Here is a 20,807-nt window from a genome sequence, read left to right on the forward strand (position 1 = left end):
GAGGTTGTAGGGTGTTCTCTTAGAGCTGATGAATTGGTGTGTGTTCTGAATTTAGTATTCTTTGGCAAAAAAAAAAAAGAGCTGGCATTAAATAACTTTATTGCAATGCTTACTAATTTATTCAGTCCTTTGATTTGGATATTGAGTGAAAGGCCCCTGTTAAAGAGTGGAAATACACTACTATAACAGTCTTGGTTCAGTCAGTAATAATGTTGCAAAATTGAAAATAATTTTGTAATTATAGCATCCTCTTAACGATATAACTATAGGCCAGTGTTCAGCTTTGGGTGGGCTTCTTTAACTGCATTGTTTCATACATTTGTCCTTTCTTGTGGAGTTTTCAAAGTGTGTGGACAATGAGCACAGGAAGAAACTGTGGGAGCCACCCTTCAGCAGAGCTGAGCTGTCCCAGGGTCTGTTTGTTCGGCTGCTTCCCAGTGCCCTTGGTCGGTTCCTTCTCTGGAGTTTTTGTCTCCCACTTTGCCCAGCACTTGCATAAATGTTCAGCACCCCACACACATTACTAGTACAGAACTTTAACTGCCAACCACTTTTAATTTTTAATTAGTAAAAAAATACTCTACAAATCATGTGTTCTTAGTTTTAAGATCATTATTTTTTTACTTCTTCAGCTAACGAGCTTGTGATGCTGGTAACATTCCCAGCTGTAATTAGACAGCAGCTGTACTTCAGATGAATTGCAAAATCCAGTGTCCCTGAAAAGCCAGGACTTGGAGACCAATATTTGAATATTAAAAATTAGAATGTGTTTTCAGTATTCATGTGTCTGGGCTTCTATTCTGTTTGCAAAATGCAGTAATTTAATTAGATTGTTGTGAAGTTTGATGTTTGAAAAACTCAAATGCAGCAACAAGAACCATCAAAGAAAATGTTTGGTAGGAATAATTATATATATATAAAGGGATTTGAATGAGATGCAGTAAATAGGATATACCTGTTGAGAAAGTAAGATGAAATGAATTGTGTAGGTCATTATTCAAGTTTCGTTGCACTGAAAGAAAGTGGTGAGAGGAAAACAGAATATGAATTGTATAATTATAAAGTGTTTTTTATACAGAAAATCAAAATAGGTCTGGTTGAGCATTTCTAATTATGAGATTTTCTAATTATATTTTAATGTAGGAGTTTTAATGCTAAGCAGGATGGCATGGTTCCTAGTAAATGGGACAAAGTTGTTTGATGAATATACACCATTGCTTTTACTTCAATTAAAAAGATATGCTACAAAATTACTTTGATTTTAAAAGTTCTGAACGGTTGCCATTGTGGAGCATTAAGAAGAGAGCTGCTGGTTTGTAATTTTTCCAAAGCTTTGCTAAATAGTTTTCTTTGCCAAGAATATAATGTTACAGCTTTGAGAAACTGTTTACTAATTGGCTGCAGAGGAGGCAATGCCTTCCAACCTAGAGCAGAAATAGTTTATGGGTAAGTCAGAAGAAGAATAGCTGTGTGAAATTCCTTTGTTCAGTAAGGACTGCAGATGACTAATGTCTGAACGTGTGTATTTTACTTAGCATTTTTTTCCTTCAAGCTGAGTCACATCTTGACCCATTTGGCTTGATAACATGTACTTGTACTCTAAGTGTCTAAAAGCTTAATCTAATTTCCCCAGTCTTTCAGCAGGGTAAAAATGCTGACAGCTCACAGTCTGTTTGAACTATCACGTTAGCAGGCAGATCCAGCAGCAAAGCAGAAAATTCCTTTTGTAATGCCTTGATTTAGCAGTAGTTGCACAGGGTTGTTTCCCTCCCCTGAACCCCCATGCCCACTAAATCAATTAGATACAGAATCTAATTAGATTGGACCAGGATTGTTGTACACCAGCAGTTTGTGCTCAGCCCGTCCTCCCACGTGAGCTGGGTGGGCTTCATGGCTTTTGTAGCCCTCCAGGATTTCTGCTTTCCTATTTATATTTGCACTGCCCGTGCCTGTTTGCATGTCTGTGTGACATGGCACATCAAGGAGCTGCTCTGAGTCCTGGGAGGAAGGAGCCCTTGGAAAAACCTTGTTTGCACAGCAAACAGCAATGGCATTTTCATAGCAGAAAAGCCAGCTTTAGATGCACGTCAGACTGGATCCTTGCAGTGATGTGTTTTCTTCCAACCTTTTATAAACCTTTACAGAAGGCTGCACCATTTCTGACATGATTCAATAAAAACATTCTTGTCCTAGAGGATTTTACCCTTAAAATTAAATGTTTCTATCTGTAAATTTTCTATATTTCTACCAATTTCATGCAGAGCAGATATGTTTTCCTCCCAGGGCTCCCTTTTGTTTTGCAGCTGCTCTTTGTAAATGGCACAGATCCCATCCATGGTCTCTCCACAGTGCTGTGATCAGTGCTCCTAGCTGTTCTGGAATTGGCACTTGCACAAACAGACTGTAGAGAACAGAGTGACATGCTACTAATTTTTTAATTAAGCAAGTGTGCTTCTATTCTAAATGTATAGAATTGTAATGTCTGCAGTGTAGTTTTTAGCATGGGTGTGTGAGCTGGAAGTTACAAACTTGCAGGCATGATGGAAAGCAAGTGGTTAACTCCAGCACTACCTTCTAGCTGGGATGTTGGAGGACAGTTCAAATGTGTTATCCAGCTGAATAATAATACAGTTGCTCAAGGAATGCTGCTAGCACAGCTGTTTTCTTTTAATTTTTTCTTTTTGCTCATATAATGGGAAAAATGTTGAGCATATTTTGATTTTCACCATTTGAAAAATTGTATTTTTAAAGAGTATAAAGCCTGCCAATTAATGCTTAAGAACTTAGTATTTCTAGACTTTGCTTTATTCTGGAAGATATATTCTCTGTTTGGGAATCTGGTTGTTGAGAATCCTGTGCTTGCTGCCTTGTCACATTCCAGGCAGCTTTTGTGGCTAACAGTAGTTTCAGGAACAATCAGATGAGGTTAGACAAAAAGTCCATCAAACAAATAATACCCTGTCTCTTAAAACTCCCTAGAAAAGAGCTTGAAAGCAAGGCAAGGATCGATGGTGAGGGTGACTTTTCCCCTACCTCTGTCCTTGTTTCTAGTGAAACTGTAGCTTAGTATTTTGAGCTAGAAATTGTATATTGCTAATGTTGGATTGATTTTTGTTCTTCTTTGATCTGATCTTTTTGTTGTGAATTTGTCCACCAGAAAACATTTGATCATTCTCAATTGAAGGATATTATACTAACTTCCTGGTGTTTGGTGGTTTAATTATCTAAGAATTGCCTTCATTCTTATTTTTTATGCATAAGCAAACTTAAGTTTTATGCTATGATGTGTTACTGTGCTTTAACTGGTTTTTTGTTGTTTTTTATTTCTCTTTGGCACTGAAACATTAAGAATTTTTGGGAGGAGAGAGAAGACTCAGTTTCAAGGCTCACTCATATGTAAGGAGTTAAAGTTCCATTTCAGATAACTGACTCTGCACAGTGCAGTGCACTTACACTTTTCAGCATTCTTGCACAGACACATGACTTGTCAAATATGTACTTTCTAAACTGAAGGAATCTTTAACAGTAGAAATGTTGGCTATGCAGACTTCTGGGCCAGCTGTCTTAAAGCTACTTCTTCCCTTTCTTTCAGACTAAGAGCAATGATGACCTCTTAGCAGGGATGGCTGGTGGTGGTGGAGTGACAATGACCAACGGTGTCAAGGCCAAGAAGAACTCTTGTGTATCAACAGCATCTTCAGCTCCAGGAACAGCCATGAACAGTCTGGAAAACAAACCCAAAACTATTGCAGGTAAATGGATATATTGATTCTTAAAGGTGGAAGTTGGGGGCTTTTTATTTTCATTTAATGCATTGAGGATCCAGGTTGCCTACTGAAGTGCTCAAATGGTCAAATCACACACCTTATGAACTCCTTTCCCGTTTTTAATAATGTAATTGCTTTTTTGGAGGGTGTTCTTTTTAGTTTTTTCAGTACTGACTATGCAACTATTACATAAAATGAAATAATATCATTAATTTACAGAATCATAGATTTTTCTAAAATTGTCTGTTTAAAAAATCCATGACACAAGCACTAAATTTCCAAGATGACTTGTTACAGTGAACATTTTGGACATTTTGTATTGCTTTATAGAAATAAAGTAAGAGGGCTTTCAGAAACTGTTCGGAAAAGTGAAATCATTTAGTGTGTTACTGATATGGATTGAAATAGGTTTTGCCTTCCATTGCTGTGTTTTGGACTCAGTAATGCTTGCAAAGCTGTAAAGCATCTGGAAATAAAGGAGTAATAATCTATCTTCATTTTTATGCGATGAGATGAAAATACAGAAAACAGAAAATGCTGAATGTTGGGTTAATGCTTACTTCCAGTATTTTCTATGAAATGTATTTAGCAGTGTGATTCAGAAAATCAGCCACTGTGCTGCTGATACAAAGCACACTGCCTTCTGTGACAGATACTGCATTTTAAATTCATGTTCCTGACTTTTATAAAACATCCAGGTCCAGGTTCCACAGCTAAGCGTAGCACTTCGTCTGGAAATAAAGAGTCAAGCTCCTCTCGGGAGAGGATCCGGGATCGCTCTCGTGTGAGCCAGAGCAAGAAGCTGCCGGCGGCAGGGCAGGGCCCCGACGCGGTGCTGGCAAAGCGCTCCCGCAGCCGCACCAACCCCGAGGCCGACATCCGCATGAGCAAGTCCAAGTCAGACAATCAGATCAGCGACAAAGCTGCGCTGGAGGCAAAGGTGAACGATCTTCTGACGTTGGCAAAAACTAAAGATGTGGAAATCTTGCATCTGAGAAATGAATTAAGGGACATGCGTGCTCAACTGGGACTCAACGATGATCATCTTGAGGGGGATGAAAAATCTGAAGAGAAAGAAGCCATTGTTGTCCATCAGCCAACTGATGTCGAGTCTACTCTGCTGCAGCTACAGGAACAAAACACTGCCATCCGAGAAGAGCTCAACCAGCTGAAGAATGAGAATCGAATGTTGAAAGACAGACTAAATGCTTTGGGCTTTTCTTTGGAACAAAGGCTGGACAACTCTGAAAAACTCTTTGGCTATCAGTCTTTGAGTCCAGAGATTACAGCTGGCAGCCACAGCGATGGTGGGGGCACTCTGACTTCTTCAGTGGAAGGTTCTGCTCCTGGATCGATGGAAGACTTGTTAAGTCAGGATGAAAACACTCTCATGGACAACCAACACAGTAATTCCATGGATAATTTAGACAGTGAGTGCAGTGAAGTTTATCAGCCACTGACATCAAGTGATGATGCCTTAGATGCTCCATCGTCTTCAGAATCTGAAGGAGTACCGAGTATAGAGAGGTCTAGGAAGGGAAGCAGTGGCAATGCAAGTGAAGTATCTGTAGCTTGTCTGACGGAGCGGATCCATCAGATGGAAGAGAATCAACACAGTACAGCTGAAGAGCTCCAAGCCACCCTCCAAGAGCTTGCAGATCTGCAACAGATAACACAAGAGCTGAACAGCGAGAATGAAAGACTTGGAGAGGAAAAAGTAATCCTGATGGAGTCTTTGTGCCAGCAGAGTGACAAGCTGGAACACTTCAGCCGTCAGATCGAGTATTTCCGGTCCCTGTTGGATGAACACCACATTTCCTATGTCATTGATGAGGACATGAAGAGCGGGCGCTACATGGAGCTGGAGCAGCGCTACATGGAGCTGGCGGAGAATGCTCGCTTCGAGAGGGAGCAGCTGCTGGGGGTTCAGCAGCACTTGAGCAACACCCTGAAGATGGCAGAACAAGACAACAAGGAGGCCCAAGAAATGATAGGGGCATTAAAAGAAAGGAATCACCACATGGAACGGATTATTGAGTCCGAGCAGAAAAGCAAAACAGCTCTGGCGTCTACCTTGGAGGAGTACAAAGCCACAGTCGCCAGTGACCAGATTGAGATGAACAGGCTGAAAGCTCAGCTAGAGCATGAAAAGCAGAGAGTGGCTGAGCTGTATTCTATACACAACTCTGGAGATAAATCAGATATACAAGACCTGCTGGAGAGTGTCAGGCTGGATAAGGAGAAAGCAGAGACCTTGGCCAGTGGGCTGCAGGAGGAGCTGGCTCACACCCGCAATGATGCCAATCGATTGCAAGATGCCATTGCTAAGGTAGTGCTTAAAATGCCATTGCATTCTGACACCCCAGCTACACAGTGACCTGTTGGCCTCTGTAGTTCTTTCAGAAGTAAAAGATAATTATGAGGTCCATTGGAATCCAGTAGTGTTAGGACTGATTACTTTCTTTTGACTTCTGTTATGAAAATGATGTCAGCGTTTGAAAAAATTATGTGGATACATTGAGCAACAGGGTAACTGTTGTGTTACTTTTTCAAAATATTTAAACTCCACAACTTATTTCAGTGGCCAAACTTAGGCAGTATTTAAGATACTGCACTGATTCACTGCTTAAATTGCACACCTTTTGCAAGACTTTATGTACTGGTTAGGTTTCGGATCAAAATGTTTATTCCCAGTTCTCTTTTGACCCAAATATTTCTAATTTATGCAGTAGCTGTGTCTAGTAAGAGTATTTAACATAATTTAATATAAAAACTAGAGTCACACAATTTATTTAATGACTTTATATATGCATTTAAAGGTATATCTTCCTGAAGAGACAATTTATGCCAAATTTAATGTGTGAACTATATATTAGCTGCAAATCAACATGTTAGTCATGATCACGAACCTGTTAGAATCAACCTTAATTTGGGGTGAAAAATATACTAAAATATTTTTAATAATTAAACTTGGAGAGTGCTATTAAAATAAAAACCACAGAAAAAGATGACTTAAAAGCAGGGTATTTTGTCTATTAAACTTGGTGCCTGCCAGCATTGCCCACCCTAAGCCACAACCTAATTTCTCTTGTTTTTCTGACACACTGTTTTTGCTGTTGGGTCAATAATGTTCCCGTGCCTCTGATCCCAGCCTGTCACTTATGTTACAGTTTTTGAGGCAGGATAAAAAAGCCTTTTCCCCTTGTCCTGAAAGGGAGAAGTCAACCACTTCTTCCTTTCCCTGTTTTGTTTTTTTTTCAACTTAATAGTTTGACAGACTCCTCTGTGAGCTGCTCCAACTCACTAACACACCTCACACACAAATACAACACCTGCTTAAGGAAATCACTCATCATGTGGGTCCAACAAGCACTAAAATTGATGCACAGGAGACCAGGCTTTTTCTCTTTTGACAAAAGAAAGGAAGGGTAAAGAGTTTTCCCACCACTCTGTCCCAACTAAAAGTGTGTTTAATAGGCAACTAAGATCTATCCTTCTTTAGGTTGAAGATGAATACCGAGTGTTCCAAGAAGAAGCCAAGAAACAAATTGAGGATCTCAATGTGACTCTGGAAAAGCTTCGGACAGAACTGGATGAAAAGGAGACTGAGAGGAGTGACATGAAGGAAACCATCTTTGAGTTGGAGGATGAGGTAGAGCAGCACCGTGCTGTGAAGCTTCATGACAATCTTATCATATCTGATTTGGAGAGTAAGTGTTATGCATTTCTCTTGAGAGAAAGGGTAATTTAAGAAAAGCTCAAGTAGAACACTGTAATATTGAAAATATTTTCACTTGTCTTTTGTATGTCTGAATTCAAGTCAGACTAGGTTTTACAGAATCCTCACACACTAGGGGAAGAATAAAATCAAGTTGGCTTAGCTTTTCCAGACCCAGTTAGTAGTTGGTGTGGGAATGAAAACCTGTGAATAGAAAGCAAATATTAAAACTGCTGTTTTCAAGTTGTTCTTCAAAGTAGAAAAACATGTAGTAGAAAAGATGTTTCCTGTGTGGCTGTCTAGCTCTCTGTGCCTTAGTTCCTTCTCTGATCTTGGAGACCTGCTCAGACATTCCTACCACGGGCTGGGATTCTGCAATTAGTCTCCATCTAAATAAGAACATGGGCAATTCTACCTTGGCAAGCTGTTATTTGCACAGTACTACTTAGAGAATTCAAATATCTGTTAGTCTTCCATGTTATTCAGAGATGAAACAAGACAGCAAAAAAACCAAAGCATGATTCCTTCTAAAAACAAGGGAAATCCTCATAGAAAGGATTTTAAGTTGGTCTGCTATCAAGAAAAGTTAGTGTCTTAGGCAAGCTAAATTGTTTATTCAAGCTCAGTATCTTCAGACATGGCTGTGAGTGTTGTTTCCCTAAGCAACCCTTCTTTATCTTGAAAGGCAATCACTGCTTCTCTTTACAAATTAAGTTTTTATTCTGAATTTTTTTCTCTTTCTGTGCTAAAAGACAGCATTTTGGAGCAAAGGCTCAAGAGTTTGAACACTTTTCTACTTGTTTTGTTTTGTCCATTAACTGAAGTACACTCGTGCAGGAAACAGCAGTCAAGTAGATATTTAGGTGTCTGCCTAGCAATACCTGATTACAAGGCAGCTCTGATTTTTAGGTGCTTCTGCTTCATGGGTTCAAACCAGCTGTCAGATATTTCATTTTGACTGGTAAAAATTCGGGCAGACAAACCTCTGCCAGAGGAGAAATTCTCAACAAAAATTGCAACAGTCTTTGTTATTTATTGGTCTTGAAATAGTTTGGAAAATTCTTCTGGAGCAGCCAATGTCCTGACGTGATCCTTTGGGGGAAGCGAGCTGTTGTTTTAGTTCTGTGCTGGAAGGAGAGTGGCATCTAGTGGCAGTAAGAAAGGATGGCACCCGAAGAATTGTATAAACTTTGAAAACTGTATTTTTTCTGACAATTTGAAAATTCTATTGATTGTGGGCTCATAGTTAAACCTCTTACAGGAGTTTTTTCGTGGTAGTCTCCTAAGTACTGGCAGCATAGAACATCGTGAAAAATCTGGGACTTAGAGATAGTACATACAGCATTTAAAGGATAGGATTCTAAACACAAAATGGAAAATTATAATTTAGAGATTTTACTAAAGACAGACTTTACACTTAGGAGAAAAATGCCTCATAGATGAGGCGGTGAATGTTCATTAATTTAATGATTAATTTAATGAATAATTAACACAAATAGTAATACAAGAATGGGAAATACTCCAAGCATTGGTATTTAGAGCATGCTTCACTTTTCAAACACTGAAATAGGCACAAGAAACCTACAATGGAACATTTTTCACAGTAATCTGGGTATTGAACTGTCACATTTTAGCTGTTAATATGCCTACCTGCACAAACAGGGATCTCTGTGCAGCAGGATGCAAATTCACAATATGTTCCTGACATCCATCCAGATGTGGTGAGAGCTGCAGTCACTGCAGCTGAGCTTGCTGATACTGGGATGAGGAGCTTTAAGCACAATGCTTAAAGGACCTGGGGGGGGAAACCTAGTGAGGAGCAGCTGAGGACTTGGTTTGTTCAGCCTGGAAGAGACTGAGGGGAGACCTCACTGTGTTCTTCAATCCCTGCTCTCTGTGACTGGTGACAGGACTGGAGGAAATGGCTGGAGCCAAGTCAGGGGAGATTAGGTTGGGTACCAGGAAAAGGTTCTTCACCCACAGGGTGATTGGGCACTGGAACAGGATCCCCAGGAAGGTGGTCATGGCCCCAAGGCTGCCAGAGCTCCAGGAGTGTTTGGACAATGCTCTCAGGCACAGAGGGGGATTGTTGGGGTGACCTGTGCAGGACCAGCATTTGACTGGATGGTCCTGGTAGATCCCTTCCAACTGAGGATATTCTATGATTCTAGTGTATGTAAAAAGTCTAAGAAACATGGAAATAATCAGTATATTTTTACCCTCCCTGCTGTGCTGAGCTGAAACAGGCAGTGGGGAGGGAGGGCAGCAGTGGGGAAGGCTCACACTGCACTAGATGGCGCGTTCCCTCCGAGTTTCACTTCTGACTCCCAAAAACTTGCAGTAGTCAGGTAGCCCAGCTGTCACATTAGTCATCTGCAGTCACCAAGGGGGAAACAGAAACATATTATTCTCCCAAGCAGTTAATAAGAGCTTGTGGGGAAATTTTTTCCGGCAAGGTTTGACTCCTGATGTGCAGCAAATGTGTATTTGTAGATTAGCTTACCACTTCTCAGAGGTTTCTTCTGAAGCACAAAAATAGTTCTTGCATGTTCTCTTAGCACAGGTGCACCTATGTTCTCCTAGTCTGTAACTATGTCACTCAGTAAATTTTTAGGACAGGGATAGAGCTAGAAGGTGCATATATTTAATGTTCAGTGAATAGCTCTTTTATGGAGCTGACAGTTTTAATTCTGCTGTATCTCATTTTAAAAGGGTCTTGACAGCAGTTATGAAATGAAATGTTTACATTACCATATTTAGGCCTTTTCTAACAAAGTGTTGGAAAAGTCAATAGGATGTTCATTTTTTCTACTTTTTTTTTAACACTGTTAGTACTGTTGGGTATTTTTAGCTAATGGTGGACCCTTAAAAAGTCACCTTTCTTGCTGCATAGATATATTATCTGACATGATGAACTCAAAAGCAAGATTGATCTACAAATTGCCTGAGCCTTGGTGTTTGTACCCAGTGCCTCTTCTTTACAGAAGGAAGCTCTAGTTCTTATACTCCTGTGTATTTGTGGTTGTGCTGGCTGGGACAACCATTTCTATGCTAAAGAATCAGAATGTTCTCCCAGTATGAGGTATGCCTGGGTAACCAGTACAAAAACTATGAGTGTCCACTGTGGAATTGCCTGTGTCAGAATTACTTGATGTAGTGTCCCTCCCCAAGAATTGGCATTTTTTATGAAACTACTGCACATGTCTGAGTATTGTTAGTATTTATTCCCTTTTTTTAATCCCCAGAAATTATTGAAATTAAACAATTGAATGTTGATACTCACTTTTATTTCATGGTGATAAATTCTAACTGCTAGTTATATTATAATTAGTAAAAATTGCAGATACAGAACATTGTGATACCTTTTCTCTAGTAACCTTGCAAATCTCTTCCTCCCAGCCCTAGTTGTGAAGGTTTACTTTACCATTTGTAGTCTGCATGTCCCATAATATTTTTTTTTTTCTGCCTCTTAGGTAGAGGCGAGGCCTTGTGAAACTGTGGCTTAGATCAATATAATTTTGTGAAATGTAGATGTAATTGGATCCTACAGTAAAAAAAAAATCCATTTTTGATTATCCTGTTCGTTCATCAGAAGAGTCTCCTTGTTCTTCACTTGCCCTAACCTTTTTCTTTTGTCTCAGTCTTTGTTGTCTGTGATCCTTAGAAGAAGGAGACTGGATAATGGTAGAAGTACCTGTCCTGCCATACTGAAGGTCCAGGCACATGGGAAGGGTCTGTGTGTGTTAGAGAATAATGAGGAGTTTGCAAGGATGCAGAAAGGAAAGATGCCACATGGCAGCCTCTGCCTATTTTGACTACTTGAATTTTCAGGCTGTAGTTGGTGGAAGAGGTGAAATCACTTATAATAGTCATGATTTCTCACTGCATTTCAATTTCAGTTGCAATTTGGTGGCGGTATTTTTAATCTCCTTAGTTGATTGGGGAGGAGAGAGAACACTGTTTCCAACAACTGCTGTAAACTGCTCTGTATTATTTATGGTACCTGCAGAATATTCAGACCATTGTGTTTTACTTCAAAGCATAAATACACTAAAATTTAATGGTGCGTTTCATAACTCACAGAAGCTCAAAACAATGGCACTGCACAAGCTTTAACTGTGGGTGCATTTATGGTTTCTGGTTTGTGGTTATTTTTAGACAGCTTGCTTTTAGTAGTACTGCAAATTTTGTTTTTAAAAGCATTTTTTCTTTGGATTATTTTAAAAGTGGAAATGAATAACGGCTTGGTTTGTTTCAAAATATATTCAAAGGAAAAGGTGAGGGGAGCAAATTTTATAACTTTGACCTAAAGCTGACCTCCTAGTTCTGAATTTAGCTCAAACAAGTTGTGCATAAAGAGACAAGCTAAAAATTGGAGGGGTTTGCTAAAGTATCGTGGTACCATGAGATTTGAGTGGCCCACCCTGTAGGCTTATCTTCAAAGCTTAAAGATCAGCTGGGTGCAGCTTAAAATGGGCACTCTTACAAGGAGCAGATAAATACAGAAGTGTCTGTCTATTTTTAATGTTCCAGCTTTTCCAAGTTTGGAAGGTTATCATGTTTTCAGGCCAGCTGAGGTTTGTGTGATTCTTGTAAAGAAATTAACTGTGACTTTAAAAGTCCCTGTACTTGGGGCTGTTGAGGAAGATTTTGTGTATTGAACAGCCTAAATGTATTAGGAACCTTCAGTCGTGTTTTGGAAAGAGCATTGCTAATATACAAGAAAAATATTTGTTTCCATCAGGTGTTGGGATAATGAACCTGAACAAAAAAATGCATTTAGTCCATTTCTCCATCATTTTTACAGTTTTTACAGTCACATCATGCTATAGAAATAAAACATCCTAGGAACCAAGGATCAGTGAAGTGACACACCGATTAGAAATTTCTGTGTGTTCTTCTTCATTAGTTACCTAGTTTTAAGAATGGAGTAATCAATCACATTGTCCCTGTGTATTGAATAAAGTCACAAATGAATAATAATTGCAGTAGCCAGTCTGTCAGACGCCACACAGGAGCTACTGCTGCTCGGGCTGTGAACCTTTTGTGTGGCTGCTGACAGATTTAGGGGACCATCTCTCTCATAACACGAACTCACAGACTGTTTGGCCTTCTGCTGTAAATATAGTTTGCTTTGACCTCAAATAGTAGCTTGATAGACAAGAATGTCAGATTCTTGAGGGCACAAATTCAGTTTTATCCCTGTGGAAGGTACGGCTGCGAGTGTTATGTCAGCTGCTTTGTGGCAGGAATTAAACTGTGAATCAAAAGGCTTTGTGTAGCTGCAGCTCATGTTTGAAGAGGGAAGACCCCCAGACATCCATGTTTTAGGCTCCTTTCATGTAAAATTGCTTACTTTGTTATTGCTTTGTCGTTTTTGTATTGTGATTTGGGATTTATATAAGAATTGAGTTTGCTTATGTTGCTCCCCTTACCAGTCACAGAGGAGTGTGTACCTATTAACACCCTCTGGCAGATGATTACCTCTCATGCTAAGTTTCTTCAGATGTCTTTGGTTATAAAAATGTTTTCCCTGAGTAAGTCTTCAGAAACATTTGCAGGTCTTTTCAGTTACTAGTTTCTAAGTAAATAAATCCCTGACTAAGATCTTACAGGGAATTTAACCTTTTTTCCAGATACAGTTAAAAAACTTCAGGATCAAAAGCATGACATGGAAAGAGAGATTAAGAATCTTCACAGGCGACTCCGGGTAGGTAAAAACCAAAAAAATCAATGAAGTGTAAGCTTAGCATGTCATAAGATCATCATATGAAATTGTGAAAGCGTAATATCATTCAATACCATGCTAATAAAATAATTATTTCTAAAAGACAGGCATCATGAGAATATAGTTATTAACCTACAGACACTAAACAATGCAAAAAATTTCTCAGTGTCACAAAGATATGATGTTGGACTTAGGAGAAAATGTTTCTGTGTATTTTGATATGGAGTTTAATATTAAAGTATTTTTATCCTCCACTTTTGGACATTTTATTTGTCTCCAGAAAAGAAACTAATGACTTTCAAAGTCTAGTTATTTCTAGCACAATCTCTTCAATTTAACTTGTGAGTTAGATGTGCCTGGCACTGGACAGGTGCCTCTGTGGTTCCTCTAAATCATTTCCTTAGCAGCATAGGAAAACTGTGAATATTGAGGATAACTTTTATTTTTGACCTCCAAACTGTGAATGATGAGGGATAACTTTTATTTCTGACCTCCACACTGGTGCTTGCAGGAGGAGTCAGCGGAGTGGCGTCAGTTCCAGGCAGACCTGCAGACTGCAGTGGTCATTGCCAACGATATCAAGTCTGAGGCCCAGGAGGAGATCGGGGACTTGAAGCGCAGGCTGCACGAAGCGCAGGAGAAGAATGAGAAGCTCACCAAGGAGCTGGAGGAGATCAAGTCACGCAAGTATGCAGCTGGCAGCTGTCACCTCTGCAGGGGAGGTGCAGCTTTCAAATCCCAGTTCTTAATTATTGAGGCTCCAGAAGTTTGTAAATCCTCTCTCTGTGAGGATCCATATTTCAGCAAGCTGCTTTATGCTGCTTCCAGTGGTCAAAAGAGGTGCACTTACACTTACAACAGCAGTATTTGTTTCTTTATACTGTATACTTAATCTACCCAGGGGTTTACAAAACCAGGTTGAAGTGGAGGATTTTTCCAGTTTAACAGCTAAAAATGATTGTGTTTCCCACAGTGTGGAAAAAAAGCAGCGTTGGCTTTTTGTACCATCATTAGTAGTTCTTATTAGCAACCAAGGCTTTTGGTGTGGTTAAAAACACAGCTGGGTTTTTACCTGAGAAGAAACCTTCATCTAGTTCTGCATATAATTTACACTGTTTTCTACTGATAATTAGAGGTGCTTTCTATATAAAAACAAAACCAATCCAAATTGTGATGTATTGTGGTTTGAATTAGGTGCTCCAGATATTTAGAAACTGAGTTACATATCTTTAAGAAGTATTCAAGTCTTCAGTAGGAACATCTTGGACAGCACCATTTGAATCTTGATTACATTGCCTCTAGGGGTCAGATATGTATAGAGCTGACAGTAATGATGCTTGGGATGTGTATATATAAAACAATTGTTTTCTGTATCATGGGAATTTGCTAACATTTATATTACATTTAGCCCAGCATCTAGAAGGATAGGAGATAGCACAGGCTGTGAAACTCGGGGAAAAGCTGATGCTGCCTTAAGATTTATACCAGAAATATATTCTTACCTCCTTAGTATCAAATTGTTTTCCATTTATTCAGGTGGAAAAAAACTCCCCCCTCTGAGATGATTATTTTCATGTGGAATGATGAAATCCTTTATCTTAACTTTTTCCATCTGTATGCGTGAGCTAGGAGTAGGAATTAAAATTTACATGAAATGTTGATTTTTTACCAGATGCTGAGCTCTGTTGCTGACAAATAGTAGCAACTTACAGTGAAAATTTGGGTTGATAACCTGTTTCTGAATTACAGTGGAAAGAAAACTAGATAAATGTAATGATCCATTTGGACCATAGGTTTTAATTCATCTTCAATTTGTGTTGATTTTTTTAAGACTTTGCATGTTAAAATGTTTTTTAAATACCCTAAATGAGCATTGACTTCAGGCAGGAAGAAGAACGTGGTCGAGTGTACAATTACATGAATGCAGTAGAGAGAGATTTGGCAGCTCTGAGACAAGGCATGGGCCTGAGTCGCAGATCCTCCACCTCCTCAGAGCCAACTCCCACTGTGAAAACGCTCATCAAGTCCTTTGACAGTGCCTCCTCCCAAGGTGAGTGCCAGCAGCCAGAGCAGCAGCTGCTCCAGGCTGCCCCTCTGCATGTGTGACGTGGTCATCTCATCATGATGGCTCACCTAACTCAGAGGCAAACTGCTTTATCCTGCCCTGACCTCCAACTGATGGCTGCAGCAAACCAACCCAAACTGGATTGCAGAACAGATTGTTCACTGCAGTTAAGTGCAAGCATCCTTTTTTTGTCTTGTCTTTATTTTTCTCTTTGCTGTCGCATTGCCCGTGACTCATATGCTGGATGCTTTGATTCAGTGCTCCTGTATATTAGAAATACATAAACACATATGACACATAATTATAGCTGGGACTACAGCTGATTTCAGCCTGATTATTAAAATGTGAACTTAATGTACCAAATTAAGCACTTTAAAAGCCATGTAATAGCTAGAACTGAGTTTATTTCTTTTAATAACTTATACTCAGAGCTCTGATGACAGTTAAAAGTAAGATCCAGCCAGTATCACCTATTGAAAGATATAGGAGATAATTTCTAAAATGAAAGAAGTCTCACTCTTGAGACAGTGGACTTCAAGGTGATTCTGATTGTGGAAATAAGTGGTGTTCTTCTAAGTGACCAGAATAAGGAGTCCAAGTAATTATTCTGAAATGAGAAACACTTGAGTTCCACCTTTAACTGCTTATGAGACCTTGTATGGATTAAAATGTTTCCCTTGCCAGTGTTTGGGTTTGATTTTCACGTCCAACAAAGTCACCATAATTCTCATGTCAAAGGGCTTGAAGCAGACTAAGTTAGCAGAGACTGTAGAGTGCTGTGCACAGCAAAGCTGCTTTTCACTGCTTAGAACCAGGAAGTTTAGGATACAGAACCATCTCTGTTATTTAACCATTCTGTGGATGCTTCTATTTCCATGCTTGCTTGTTTTGTTCATAGGTATTTACAGTTTTTTACTTTTCTAGAGTTAATTTAGAAGGCTTTTTTAGTGTGTTACTGGAGGAAGGTGCTTTCTTGCCAGTTAGTTTAGTTAAATTATAAATCCCCTCTCCCTTCTTTGGAATATCTCATTTCAAGCTAGTATCTGCCTTCTACCTCAACATTCATGTCTAATCATGTTGTTAAATCATGAGGTCACTGATTCACCAATTTATAAGTTTTCTGTTTTCATCCCTTTCTAAAAATGTTACTTGTTTAATCCCAAAATTTAAGGTATATAATAATCTAGTGCTTGTGGACTTTGATTAGAAACTAGAAAGGAGAAGCAGGTGGTATAGTTTGTGTTTCTTGTGTTACTGGCAGAGCCAGGAGCCTGCTGCTATCTCTTTAATTGTCTGAAGATCAGAGAGCTAGTAATGCCATGATTTACATCTGCCAAGGTAATAGTATCCTGCACCTTAGCCTTGTCCACCCCCAGCAAACTCAGGCTTTTACCATGGATGATAGAAAGACAGGGAATGAAGGTAATTGCAGGGGAGTAAATGTGTAGGCATACTTTCAAATGACTTTTCAGTCAATTGCTAATTGAAATTCTGAGAGTGTGATCTGGTAAAACTAGTAATGTAAAGTACAAGGTGAGGGTTGGCTGCAGCAGTCTCCTGTTGCACTGCAGAACAGTGTCATGCTCACCATGGCTTCCTTTCCATGTTCCTCCTAGTTCCAAGCCCTGCTGCTGCCACAATTCCTCGCACTCCCCTGAGCCCAAGTCCCATGAAAACTCCCCCAGCTGCTGCTGTATCCCCTATGCAGGTGGGTGTTTTATGACTGCACTTAATCCTTCTCTGTGAAGAAGATTGTGTGAAACTACAGGTGGTAACATACAAATATTGGCTGACTTGCTGGGGAAATAATGATGAAATGTTGCCTTAAGTAAGTAATTGCTAAACTGTTCAGTCTAACAAGTCTTTCACTGAGAACTACCTTGGAAATTTGGAAGTTCTTGTTAAATATTTGCAACTCTTGCTATTCCTGTGCTATTAAAAAGCATGACAGGAAGACTTTATTTGCATACTTTGGTTTTAGAGTTGTTGTTTGTCAGTTCTGAGTCCTGTACCTGGCAGGGAAACAGCAGTAATCTGCTTTGGTAGTGGACTAAGGTCTGTGCAGAATCTACCAGCAATCATCAGTGTAAATGTATCTTTCAATGCAGGCCTGACAAGGGAGGATTGAAATAATTGCAAATTTCTGATCTTTGTTCATTTTGCACTGACAGAGTTTGGCCAGTGGGTGATGATGCTGTGTATTTTGTGCTGTCCCCTCTGAAGCATTGTCCTTTTGCTGCAGTGTGGATGCACTGAGATGGCATTGTCAGGACTCTGATGTTCAGCTCTGTGGATCTTTGCTGGTTTTATTATCTCACTTGCTGTGAGTTTAAGGACAAAGCAGATGAGACCACATTCATAAAGAAAAAATCAGATAATGTACTTTGTTCTACTCCTTTTATATCCATAATTCTCCTGTTGCCTTCAAGATATTGCTATCCAAAAGTTCCAAAACTCGATTTTCACTGTAGGTCAGTGTAATGATTTGGCAATAACATTCTCTCTGCCTGAACTGAGGGCTCTGTAGCCATATTAGCTTTTAGTCCTCAAGGAACAATACCTGGAACAGAATGGCTGTTCTCCTGTTCAGACTAGTGCAGCTTTTATTCATTTATGAGTGAATTTCATGAAACAAATAGATAGCCTTAAAGCAAAAAGAAGGAATTGAAGGAATTAAATGGTTTTTTGGGAGAGCTTCTGCTACTTCTTGTGGTTCAGTCACTCTTGACAGCAGTTTTCTAAATTAGTGCAATGTGATGAGTTCGCTGACAGATGCTTTGTTCCTATTGATCTGTCTTTATATTTCTGTTTATTTCTGCAGTCTTGTAGGAGGAGACAGACTTAATCTTATGTTCCAAAGAGCTGAACCAGACCTTTGGCAGACAGAAAGCTTTTTGGTGAAGCCTAAGGCTTATCTCACTTTATTTACCTGTAAATTAACCATGAACCAGTCATCCCAGAATACTATAGAACTGCTCAGGTTTACAGCTCTTGTTTGATGTTCTTGATCTGCCAGAATTTCTTGAATTTTGAATTCAGCTTCTGGTATAGACCCAAGTCATTAACAGCTGGATACTCATTAGTGGGAAACATTGCCTGGAAAACAAAGAGGAGGGTTTGTAAACGAAAACAGCTTCTATTGTCTTTCTGAAGATAGGTGGTTTTCTTCAAAGTGCTTGTAATTATCCAGAAGGCAATTGGATTTCATGACCTCAGTTATGTGAGTCTTTTCTGCTCAAGAGAAAAGGGGGTTGAGGTTTTTTTATTTTCATATTGCTGCCTCATTTTCTACTGTTGTGTTCTATGTCAATTTTTAAAACATTTTGGTTTTGCTCTCTTGCAATTGAAAAGCAAGATTTTAATAAGTAATCACAATGTGAGCTAGACTATTGGCCCCTACCTTATAGAAGTGTTAGGGAAGGCAGGACCCTCCCTTGGATTGCAGAATGTAAACCCCCTCCCTCTGAATTATGGTAATTTTGAAATTAAGAGGCTCTCAGGCAAAGGTATGAAGGTAGGAATAACATTTGTTTACTAGTATGTATAACAAGTAGTTAGGGTTTCTGAGCAACTTATGGGAAAAATTCTATAGGTAGGAAGGAACAAAAGAAAAGAAACCTAACCCCCAACAAGAAGTCATCTATGGTTTAAGGTCTTAGAGGAAAGGTGGATCTCTATATGGGTGTTGCAGTGTTTATTATCATTAATCTTGGTTGCCTTTAAATGCTGTCACAGGGGAAATATTTACATGGGCACCTACTGAGAATCTGGCACTGTGTTGATACTTCCGCAAGATGGATTGGTTGTAAAAAACATTGTCCAAGTACAGATGCAACAACCATGTGCTTTGTCTTTGGACTGTGTCATGAGTTTCCTCAGTCTTGAAGAGTTTTTGTTTGCTTGGTTTGTTTTTCTTCACAACTGTGTGTGTATGTATAATGAGATAGATTCTTGGATATATTTTGCAACTCCAAACAAACAAACAAAACCCTTTCTGGCTTCAGGTCCAAGCCTGCAGTGGAACATAGCTGTGTTTTACTATGGCTCTTAGCAGTACTGCAGAACAATTTAGGAGGAGAGGTATGAAGAGAATGCTCTTCAGAATGTGAAAACAGCCCAGCTGGGTTAGCCCAAAGCTTAGCTGGTCTGGTATGCCACTGGGAGTGACCAAAGCAGATGTCTGGGGAGGAATATAAGGACAAGGGAGTCTATCTGCTGCTTCCCCTGAATACTTTCTTTTTCTGTTTTGATGCTGAAGGACTCTGAAAAAGATATTTTCAGATTTACAGGTTACCATTGAATGTCCTAGTTTGCTTTGAGCTTACAAACTTCCAGGGTCCAACAATTTAGTGTCAAAGACTTCCTACATCTTCATTAGTCAATATGTGAAAAACTGTGTTTGTTCTGCAATTGCCATGTGAGGTACACTGGCATGAGGTGCAAAGGGATCAGGAAGAGGGACCTGGGTAGTGGTGATGGTCATGCTTCCTTCCATAGCTGGCAACAGACACAAGGATGATGAGCCAGGAACCAAATATTTGGAGTTGAAGGGATTAGTTCATCATGACATAGCTGTCTTTCAAGTTTAAAGCGTGTCCCAGACACCTGTGCACTGCTACATAGATGAAGGCAGGTGAAAATAGATAAACATCAGTTGGTCCATGTTCCTTGGTGTGTAGTGCATCAGTCACTGTTACTGCTGGTAGCTGTGAGATATGGAATAAGGAGCTAAACAGAGCAAATAAGAAACTAAACAGTTTTTAGTTAAACTAAACTGCCCTGTCTGCAGTGCCAACAGGAGCAAAGAGACAACCAGTTTGTCAAGACCAATATGCAGCAAGTCATCAGCTGAGTGATACAGCCACTTTCTGACAATTTTCATAAAGGATGTTTGTTTTTAAGGGATAAACATATATGGTTGTCCACTCTGTACCTGTGTTTCTTAACTGAAACTCTGTACTCCCCTGTCTCTGTAGTGCCAGTCCCAAAGCTAACCAAAATTAAATACTTCATCTTAGCCTCATTATCTCTTGTAGCTCTTTCCTGGGGTGGGAAGATGGAATGAAATGGCTCACTTTGGTAAAGTTCTTGTCCCTTAGTTAGGAAATGTTTGGGGGTTTTTTAAGTAGGTGATGTAAGTGTGAAGTACCAGCTCTTAGGGGAAGCTGTTGTGGGCATTCCTGAACATGGCTCACAGTCACTTTCACCTGCACATTTAAAGGTATAATCTTTGTTGTGGATGTGCAGGACATTGGATATATGAAGTGATGAAATTCTTCATGCTGTATGTTGGCAGTTGTTCTCTAGCACAAAGGCATAACTCTAGTTTGATGAGTAAGTACCCCTGTAATCCTGCCTGTGCTATGGGATGCTGTAAAGTATATTCTCTTAGCTTGTTTTAATCACACTTTTAGATTTGTCTGTCTTGGCTACATAATTTGGCATGAGAAACATCTGACCTTTAGTATTTTATGAAGATAAGACTCATTTAACCTTGGGCCAGATGGAGATCTGAAAGAGTTTTCATGA

At 39.5% G+C, this 20,807-nt stretch overlaps 1 protein-coding gene across 1 annotated transcript in view; it reads left to right on the top strand.

Annotated features, from left to right (window-relative positions):
- The window catches only part of SPECC1L (sperm antigen with calponin homology and coiled-coil domains 1 like), a 63,771-nt gene that overhangs the window by 15,515 nt on the left and 27,449 nt on the right, over nt 1-20,807 (top strand). Inside the window, exons 3-9 of the mRNA XM_033075659.1 lie at nt 3,593-3,752; nt 4,466-6,096; nt 7,270-7,477; nt 13,122-13,195; nt 13,725-13,900; nt 15,097-15,263; nt 16,895-16,986. Of these exons, the coding sequence (XP_032931550.1) occupies nt 3,593-3,752; nt 4,466-6,096; nt 7,270-7,477; nt 13,122-13,195; nt 13,725-13,900; nt 15,097-15,263; nt 16,895-16,986 (2,508 nt within the window). The remainder of the gene's footprint in view (nt 1-3,592; nt 3,753-4,465; nt 6,097-7,269; nt 7,478-13,121; nt 13,196-13,724; nt 13,901-15,096; nt 15,264-16,894; nt 16,987-20,807) is intronic.

This window comes from Catharus ustulatus, chromosome 18, assembly GCF_009819885.2.
Source record: "Catharus ustulatus isolate bCatUst1 chromosome 18, bCatUst1.pri.v2, whole genome shotgun sequence".
NCBI classification, from domain to species: domain Eukaryota; kingdom Metazoa; phylum Chordata; class Aves; order Passeriformes; family Turdidae; genus Catharus; species Catharus ustulatus.